Source organism: Triticum aestivum, chromosome 3B (assembly GCF_018294505.1).
Source record: "Triticum aestivum cultivar Chinese Spring chromosome 3B, IWGSC CS RefSeq v2.1, whole genome shotgun sequence".
In the NCBI taxonomy this organism is placed as follows: domain Eukaryota; kingdom Viridiplantae; phylum Streptophyta; class Magnoliopsida; order Poales; family Poaceae; genus Triticum; species Triticum aestivum.
Window position 1 is genome coordinate 563,750,913 of NC_057801.1, and position 9,729 is coordinate 563,760,641.

A 9,729-nucleotide genomic window follows, 5' to 3' on the forward strand; every position below is an offset into this window, starting at 1 on the left:
TTTTTTACTTGTCTGCTAGTTTTTTTAAAGAAAAACAGTGTTCTACTTTCGTTCAACCTTACGCTCGTTTCTCATTTTCTCTCTGTTTTGATTTGTTTTCTCTACTATCTACATCATATTGCAATGCTGCAATGCACAGGCAATTATCTACTCCCTCCGCTCCATCCCATGATATAAGATCGTTTCTCAAGCTAAGCAGCATAAACCAAAATACAAACGGCAAAGTTAAGCCTAACAAGAACAGCCAGACTCCGGAGTGTCTCAAAGGAACTCAAGACTAACTAGCTAGAAGTGTGGCCAGTTAAAACTCTCGAGTTTTTCTAGGGTATTCAGCAATGACGTGTCTCTAGAATAGACCACACAGCGCTATGAATGCAAATACAGCAATGGAAGAAAGAAGAAAAAATCGTGCAACATGCCTCGAGAGAGCAAAGGCCGACCGGCATATCAACAATCAGAGGCCCGTCTAAACAAAATAGAAAGCAACCGGAGAGCAAGCTCAAGATCAAAACTCCGAATGGTCCCAATAAAGTTCGTAGTCTTCTAAATTAAAAGTGACAACTTGGCAACAACACAAATCCAGGTTCAGTGAGATGGTCGAGCTCAGTACCATCGGCTAGATAGCATAACTTACATCAATATAATAACGATGTCCCAGGAGAATAATTAGAGTTGCGGTGAGGATACGATTCGCCAACTTTACTAGCAGAACACGGGAGGGGCGTGGAACTAAACTCGGGGTGAAACTACAACCTACGACATGACAGGTGCATCGGCTGGCTCCATCTCTTATGGACCTAAAGCCGCGGTGCTACCACCTGCATTTTGGGTTTGGACACAGAAAACAACTTAGCAGAGAGCAAAGGAGACTGATAAATCAAGGGACACTAAGCTAAGAATACCTTCAGGGTTCAAGGTAAAGGTAAGCTCACGGCCACCCACTTGCCGTCACTAAAGGGAAGCACGGTCGCCCCCTCTGGTAATTTCAGGTCAGGACGGCATGGGTAGATCTGGATTCGGTTAGTTGACATCGAGTAACTGCATCGGGCAGAATCAACAGGCACTGCAGTTGCTTTCGCCGCAAGGTTGGAAGTATTGGTTGGTGGCATTGAGCCCAAGGGGAGAGATGTGTGTTCTGGAGTTGAGTTCATTACTTCATCCTCGATGCTTGGCTCTGGAACGTCTACTTCAGCCTCAGCGCTTGGTTCTGCAACATCCATTCCTTCAGCCTTGATGCTTGGCTCTGGAACGTCTACTTCCGCCTCAGCACTTGGTTCTGCAACGTCCATTACTTCAGCTTCGGTGCTTGGCTCTGGAATGGCTGGTTTATCATTTTCCATCTTGACAGGCTGGATAGTTTCAACAGGAGATTGTAAAGCAACAGGCACTGTACTTGTTGTTGCCACAAGGTTGAGCATATCAGTTGGTGGCACTGAAACTAACGGGGGTGACCTGCATTCTTGTGTCAAGTCGATTACTTCAGCCTTGATGCTTGGCTCTGGAGCAGCTGGTTTAACATTTTCCATACTGCCAGACTTGATAGGTTCATCAAGAGATTGTGTTTTGTCAGCAACAGGAAGATCAATACGGGAGCCAACAGAGCAAGAATCATGCTCAGCTGCAAAATGGCCAAACCATATGAGTCAATAGATGGAACAGCCAAGATAAATAGATACAAAGAGAAACACAATCATTGATATCAACTACAAGCAAATACAAACTCATATTGCAGTATGACACAATCATTGACATCAAATACATACATACTCCCTCCGTCCCAAAATAAGTGTCTCAACTTTGTACTAGCTCTAGTACAAATTTATACTAAGCTCAAGACACTTATTTTGGGACGGAGGGAGTACAAGATAACAATCAACAGAAAAGGTACAGTTCATTTGGATTGCTACAATGTCCAAAACAAGATCTACGATTGCATGATCAGTGGACTGTCCAAACTCTGAAGTCTTCCAAGTTAAAGCAGCATAAATTAAGCTCCCGCAAATTGTAGAACAGAGAACTTGTGAAACATGCATGATGGATAACAATATAAAACACATGTTATTAGTATGTAAACACATCGCCCGCAGTTTACTTGTCACATAAAAATTCTGTTATATGGGTCATGTGTTTCTTACGGAAATCACATTATAAACAGGAACGTGGACCAGAAGCTGGTTCAGAAGAAGTCTACTGAGGTTTCATCACATGTCAATAGTATGTAGAAAAAGAAAGAGGAAGCTTTTTCTTAAAAATAGATAGGAAGGTAGGCAGAAAACTCACTAGCATTAGAGTCATTCTGCCCGTCACTTGTTCCCATTGATACTTGGGGAAATGAAGAATCAGATTCTACAGTCTTGACCTCTTGCTCGGTGAGGGTTTCGGTTCCTTGTTGCATCTGTGACCCTACTAGAAGAAAGAAAAAATGTTGGTGGCCATCAAAAGTTCCACGAGAGATTGTGCATTCAAGAGAAAAAAAAAAGGTGGGAGCAATTGAATAAAAAAGCCTTTAAATATAATCCCCAAAGCAATAGGCAGAGCATAATTTTAAAGCATTGCATACAAGTAGAAGTATAGCAAAAAAATGGTTGGGGAGCTATTGAGGCTATTCTTAGAGAAATCAGATTAGTCTCGTTATTGACTCTATCATTTTCATAGTGAAGGGCATACAACAAATGGTACATCAGGCATAGGCTGGGGGTAATACTGTCATTTAGGGGATTTCTGTTTTAGGGGTAGGATTATTGGGAAGTACTACTGTCAACTAGGTTCAGAAATTTCCTTTTTTTAAGGAGCTAATGATCTGATGAGCTCTTTTAAGATGCTCCACCTTACCTCACCAGAGGTAAGATAAGGTTTAAATCTGCGCCGTTGATTGAGGGAGGTTAGTTTTGACCTTAACAGAAATAATGCTGGCAACCGGTATCATATTTAGTAAGGCATGTATAATTGGCATGAATCCTTCGATAACAAATGGTAACAAGCTTTCTCTGGTAAAAATGGTTACAATCTGGCAATTGATCACAATGGGATCTTGATCACATTCCAATTAATTGGTCTGAATCAATGCATCCTATCCACAATGAAATGCTTGATTGCATAGCCATAAGTAATGAATAGACAAATGTGCCTCCTAATGCTCGTGAATAGAGAGACAGCTGTGTAGTACATGTCATGTATGATTTTGATAGCCGGTGTGGCGTATGATTTTGACAAACTCTTTGCAAGAGATTAGAGATGTGTTCCTTAAATAAATTGTACCCAGGATGGTATGCAAAGACTCGCCCAGCAATAAAATGGAAGTCATAATTTTGACAGGCTATTTCAATGACACAAATTTGTAAATAGCTCCATGAAATGATGAATTTGGAATACATACATCACTTGATTAGAAATATGACAAAGATATAAAATTTGAAGGCATGAATAAACCATAGTAATTCATTACCATTCAGACATGTTAGTTTAAGACATTTGTTAAATTTAAATATTTTCTCTCTCAATAAAAAGGTGATAATGCATTCTGTTACGTATATGGTCTGCATGTCAAACATTAATGCCATTAATGATTTGATCATGCCATAATAATGCGTATCAACATGTCCATCCTACAAAATAATTTCCATTTAAATCCTACATATTAACGTGGAGTAAACTATTGCAGAGACAACATTACCCTTGATAAGGTCAAAGTGACCTCTTACCCTCTATAAGGTAACAAATACATCATCTTAGCCATTAGATCAATATTAATTGGCAGTCCCTAATCATTTGGGGGCATCTTAAAGTTTCTCTAGTCTGACACACCACCAAAAACTACTCGTCAAGTTCGTCCCAGTATGAAGCTTCATTTCAGGAGTTTAAATTACTTACTGTCTTTGGAAGGTTGAAAAGGAGCAACCATCATCTGTTTTTGCTTCTTAGTGTTACCAGGTCCCTCCTGAAAACTTTCGCCTAGAGTGTGCACGGTTGATTTGGAGATGGAGGAATTTTTTAAATTATCTGATGAAGTATTACAGACAGGCAAGGAAGAGCCTTCTTTCTCAGCTAATTCATGCCGGGGATTTGTATATTGCATTCCTTGAACCTACAAAAGGTAGAGCGGTCCATCAAATTAGTATTTACTAATACAGCAAATACCTTACGAAATATTTCTGTCTGTGCAAGCTATTTAAGATATTAGAAACTATAGCATGCCCTTCCATAACTATTCCATGTAAAAGCCATTGTCCTATGTTCCCCTTACAAGGTTGCTTTTGTTAAAATTTCACTACAAAAGCCAAGTCATCCAATATACTTCACTGTTCCAATATGTACCAGCAACAATTCGTTTTGCATTGCTCCTAGGTGTTATCTAATAATCTATTCAATTAGGGAAAATGGATCATATGTTTATCAGTTATACAGATAAATGATGGCGATTAGATTAGTTATCATAAATAGGTGAGGCGATGGTAAGAAATTTTTCCATAATTAAATACTGGACCAACCGGCAATTGCTCCTCTGAGCTTACTTCTTGGGCTAAGGACACCAGAGCAAGATTTGCAGCAGCATATTCCGCCTCCTTAATTGTATGACAATACTGTGGGCTTTCAAATGTTTGCCCATCTATGGTCACTATTGACTTGAACCGAGGTGCATGAGATGGACCTTCCTGGATACGGTCATACCAAGGCAGTTGTTTTCCTCTCTTCTGAGCATACATTTGCAATTGAAGCTTATGATTAATCTGGATTCCAGGCAAAGAAATACATGAAGCTGATCCAGCCTACAAAAGGTAGAGTATTTTATTAGACGAAAATTGACAATGTTTCCGCACAGTGTAAATGAAGTCAATAGTTTCAATTCAATTTTTACTCAGTTCTTGAATATTGTAAAATGGGAGAACACGTTTACTAATAATACAGATAAATGCTGAAGGATGTTAGTGCTGATGCATAGGTAATCCGGTGCAAATTAAAGCCATCCATAGGAATAAAAAATAGGTGCAACCAACCGGCATTTGCTCTGATGGGTTTGCTTCTTGACACAATGACATTAAAGCCACTCTTGCAGCAGCAAATTCGGCCTCCTTTGTTGTGTGATAGTCTTGAGGACTTTCAAATTTGTGCCCATCTATGGTTACTGTAGACCTGAACAGAGGTGCATGAAGTGGACCACTTCGAATGGTGTCATATGAAGGCAAATCTTTATGTCTCTTCTGAGCATAAACTTGCAACTGAGACTTGTAGGGAAGTTGGGTTTCTGTAACATACAGAATAGTTAGTACTGCAAATATAGAGAAACAATTGTGAAAGAATATCAAGAACCTTTTTAGTGGCAAGAATAAAGAACTTCACAGCAGCATGAGAGGTGTAAAAATAAAATCAATTTGAGGGATGAGAGACATTTATATAGTTACATAGGTAGTGAAGGAATATGGGGTTCCGAGAGGGATAAACTACAGCGCAATATGGGGTTTAAGTGCCTTTACTGTTCAATGTATGCAGAAAGTAAAGTATCAACAGATGTGCAACTTTTTACTCGTCATAAGGAAATAACTTTGTATCTAGTTCCGAGAGGGATAAACTACAGCGCAATATGGGGTTTAGCTGAACACTGATAATATTTGTTGGCACTTATATGCGGTTGAATGGTTTTACAAAATCTAAAAAAGAATACTAAGCATGTATATCATCGACGTTTCTGTCAGTTACGATAAGGATCTTACTACACAGAGAGAACTTATTCAAAAGTAGGCAGTTATATGCCCACATTAAAATCAAACATGGAACGAGTGAGTTCAACACAGCTTCTCTGTAGCTTACTGTGTACACGCTCCACAGAGCAGATTCACTATGTTTGTTATAGCATCACCAAACTTCTACCATTTCAGAATCAGATAGGTACCAAATAAACAGGAGGTCGTTGAGAAAATGAATGCAGTAACTCCCCATTAATACCAAATCAAGTGATATTGTGTGTTAGTGACGGTGAATCTATCTACCGATATGAATGCACTGTACTCCTGCTGGTAAAACTGAGCATCATTTCCATTTGCCTGTGATGATAATGCCAGTAAAGTTTTCATTTTTGCGAGGTGATAATACCACCAGTGTAAGTTGACTCGTATTGGTTCAATAGACAATAAAGTATGCATTTCTACTAGAATCTCAATAGCCAGTAAACTATCCATTCCTACTAGAATCTCAATCGCTATCAAAATGGCTTAAGCCTTTATACAGTTGATGACACCCCAGTTTGTTCAGGCCCAGACAAAAAGAAAAGAAAATGCACCTAATGTGGACATGAACTAGATGTAACCAGAAAGACGCTAACTGCACTCATGAATCCTGAACCAACAGCCGTCCATGAATCGTGCAAGTAAGGCGCTACTCGGGAACAAAACCTGAAACCGAAAGTTGGGAACCAAAATCCGACCACGAAGTGTTCGCGCAAGTACGGACCAGGATGTACCCGCTAGTAGGGAACTGGGGGATCTGGCACTCACCGGACTGCGGCGGGGGAGGGGGCGGGAGGGCGGAGAGGCGCTCGAAGGCGGCCTTGGCGGCGAGGTTCTGCGCCTCCTTGGCCGTGCTGAACCCGTCGCCGTCGTCCGGCGAGTGGTACACTTCGCCGTTGACGGTGACGGTGGCGCGGAACCTCAGCGAGTGGGCCGGCCCCTCGCTCCGGTGGGTGTAGTCCGGCGCCGGCCACCGCCGCTGCTGGCACAGCTGGTTCAGCTGCGCCTTGGACATTGCCGCGGAAGATTGGGACTCGGCCTCTCCCGATGGGGAATTCTCCGGGGGCTATCGCTCGCTTTGATCTGCTCGCTGGATTCGACTTCTCACGTTTATTGCGCCTCGCCCGCTCGCTCCCACTCCTCTGCTGGATTGATGCTCCTTCACGCTCCTTTGTGGGTTCGGTTCAGTGGCACGACGTTTGTTTGGTGGGTGGGTTGGGGTTTATCCGCGTGTTTCAGTACGGCGGTTGTCAGGGTCTCGCTCCGGGCAACCACTATGTTGTGAAGAGTAAATTGCACACACAATTCACAAGTAACAAATGAATTAACTCCTTTAAAAAAATGAATCAACTGTGTTAAAGAAAATGAATCAACTACCCCTCCGTCCTGATTTAGATGACATGATGGCATTTTTGCTATTTTGTAATCAAGACCAGCTCGCCTTCGTGGAACTGGGTCCCGGGTGGGCGGTGACGGAATCGAGACTAGGTGGGCGGTGAGAGAATCGAGACCGGTGGGCTGCGAGCGGCGGAGTCATCAGCACGGTGGCGAATCCGACGGTGCCTGACCCAGGAGACACATGGGCGAAGTGCGGAGGCCGAAGGAAGGAGACGGGCCGTTTTGTTAGGTGTTTGAAAGTACGAGTTTTTTTTTGCAAAATATCCAGTGTACTACACGCACGACAAGTAAATCGAAACGGAGGGAGTATGTGTTAGTAATATTGATCAGTAACAGTACATATATACACCCGGAAGGGATGTGACCGCCTGGTTACCAGAGAGAGAGAGAGAGAGAGAGAGAGAGAATGGACATTCCTTTTAGGAAAAACATCGTCACTACTTTATTTCATTTCAAACAGAAATACATCATCAACAACTAACGAAAATAGAGGATGGAAGATTATTCAACCACAACTTCGGGTGATAATCTTAGCTAATCTAGCAAGCTCGCGAGCCACGCGGTTAGCTTCACGCGTGAGGTGCTAAAAATATACCTTTCCAAAAATCCTTGCATGCTTCAAACCAGTCATTGATGCTTGTCATCACGCGGGTGCTAACCCCGTTCAACTCTTCATGCAGTCCACCAATTCGAGACAGTCGGGATAGACAATTAACCATTGGATTCCCATAGAACGATCGGGCCATGTTTGAGTGTCATCGCCTCAACGGTGGGTGTTCATCGTCGAGGCAAAGAAATGATTCTCCGCCACCACCAAGTCCCCAACGTCATCTGGATCATGGCACTGCAAGATCCATAATCATCTTCATATGAAAAAGAAGCGTCAATATTGAGCTTCAGGGTTCCGATGAGTGGGTGTGCCCACCTGGCCTCTTTTTCCTGGGACTGCTACAGTGCATCTAGATGAGCATAGTTTAGCGCCAAAGCCTAAAATTATAGTGCCAACATTTGAGCTTCTTCTCCATGCACTCTTTCCTTTCTTTCTCACTAGTTGTAAACCAACAATGATGACGTCAGCCATGATTACCCAGTATACAGTTTATTTAGAGGGAATGGAGCTATTGGTTTGCAAGATGGTAGCCACATGTCAGTTGAATAAGCAGAGACTATCCTTAGTTAACACATGGTTAATTATATATTCTCACAGTTCCGTCTAATATATGCTTGTTTGTGTAAGTTGGGTCTATCCGCGTGCTTCTGCATGACGGGTTGGTATCACTCAGGGAAACTCATATTATAATACATCATAATTGAATTCGATTGATATAGTTGACTAATCAATGCATAAGGCTCATCGCTACATTTATGTCGGGCACGCCACACTCTGACCCAAGCCAAAGAAAGATCATTGAAGGATTTATTTTTGGGTGGGAGGGGCTTAGATGGCAGAAATTATTTTCAACCCCCTCCCCCACCCCTCCCTCCACACAGTGACAAAACATCCATCTTTTGTTGTTTGCCTTCATGAGACATGTTGGGGATATAACTCCTAGGTATGACCCGCCCAGGAGGGGCCGGGTCATGCCTTTGACGGCTCATTATGAAGAAATCTAGGGAAGCCCAAGATGTGAAGATGGCGACTCACGTAGGTAGGCCTGAGGAAGGCCCAAAATAGGGGCCCGTGAGCGCCATGAGATAACTTGTACTGTAAAATAATGATTAGTTACAAACCGAGCCGATCACAATGTATGAATCGGCCGGGACTCTGTAAGCCGCCTGGCCTCAACCTGTATATATAAAGGTGAGACCCGGCGGCGGGTTAACTCAAGAAACAAGCAATCGAAAGCTAGGTCAAGCGTATTCACTCCCTAGTAATCGAAACTCAAGCAATACAACCTAAAGCAGGAGTAGGCTTTTACCTCCACCGTGAGGGGGCCAAACCTGGGTAACTCTTTGTGTCCTTTGTCCCATTCAACCCCTCCAAGCTAACCTAGTTGTGATGGCTCCACACCTAAGTCCTTTCACTATGACATCTGTCATGACAAAACCACGACAGTTGGCGCCCACCATGGGGCCAGAGCATGGTGGTTTCGAGTTCTTGAAGGGCAGCTTCTCAGGGATCAAGGGATACGTCATGGGCCGGATGACTAAGAGCCGCTGCGGCAAGATCTACATCGACGACTCTGGTTGGGGTCCCGAGGTCGATTCAATCGAGTATGGATATCAGGTCCCCTTCGGCAGAATCCAAGTCTTCATCGAAAAGATCGGCGAATCAGATCCTGAGCCGGTCGCCCACTCCAACGCCATTGAGACGGCTCGACGTGCGAGACCCGCCAAGGTTCAACCCGCCCGGAAGCGTGCTTTCGTTGGTTTCATCCATGGGACGGATCTGGAGGAAGACTCTGTGTCTGCTGGAGAGACGGCCATCTATTCAGGTGATGAGTCCTCAACCGGCGAGACTAATTCAATCTATCAACTGCAAGATGGCGGGCTTGGGGGCTGTTCCGATGGTGACAATATTCCGGACTCCTACGAGCCACCGTGCAGGGCAGCTATCTTCATGGCTGGTACGCAACTGGTTTTTGAATTCATCAACCGCCGCAGCTATGAC

General features: G+C 43.2%; 1 protein-coding gene across 4 annotated transcripts; it reads right to left on the reverse strand.

Annotated features, from left to right (window-relative positions):
- Positions 1 to 518: 518 nt before the first annotated feature.
- On the reverse strand, positions 519 to 6,924 carry LOC123070935 (double-stranded RNA-binding protein 1). 4 transcript variants are annotated; one of them, XM_044494352.1, is made up of 7 exons: positions 6,489 to 6,924; positions 4,995 to 5,242; positions 4,488 to 4,766; positions 3,871 to 4,084; positions 2,281 to 2,403; positions 903 to 1,618; positions 519 to 818 (listed from the first exon to the last, which is right to left on the reverse strand). In XM_044494352.1, the coding sequence occupies exons 1-6, from the start codon at positions 6,733 to 6,735 to the stop codon at positions 912 to 914; spliced, it is 1,818 nt and encodes a 605-aa protein (XP_044350287.1). In that variant the 5' UTR covers positions 6,736 to 6,924; the 3' UTR covers positions 519 to 818; positions 903 to 911. The 4 variants fall into 4 exon arrangements, with proteins under 4 accessions (XP_044350287.1, XP_044350289.1, XP_044350286.1 ...); XM_044494354.1 differs by having other exon boundaries at positions 4,512 to 4,766; positions 6,489 to 6,923; XM_044494351.1 differs by having other exon boundaries at positions 2,281 to 2,406; positions 6,489 to 6,923.
- Positions 6,925 to 9,729: the final 2,805 nt, after the last annotated feature.

What these genes read in the sequence shown, in the direction of transcription:
- LOC123070935 (XM_044494351.1), bottom strand. Translation starts at nt 6,735, where the DNA reads ATGTCCAAGGCGCAGCTGAACCAGCTGTGCCAGCAGCGGCGGTGGCCG. An exon ending in GCTCAGAGGAGCAATTGCCG is followed by an intron (nt 4,085 to 4,487) that starts GTTGGTCCAGTA and finishes TACCTTTTGTAG; the next exon opens with GTTCAAGGAATGCAATATAC. An exon ending in GCAGAATGACTCTAATGCTA is followed by an intron (nt 1,619 to 2,280) that starts GTGAGTTTTCTG and finishes GCCATTTTGCAG; the next exon opens with CTGAGCATGATTCTTGCTCT.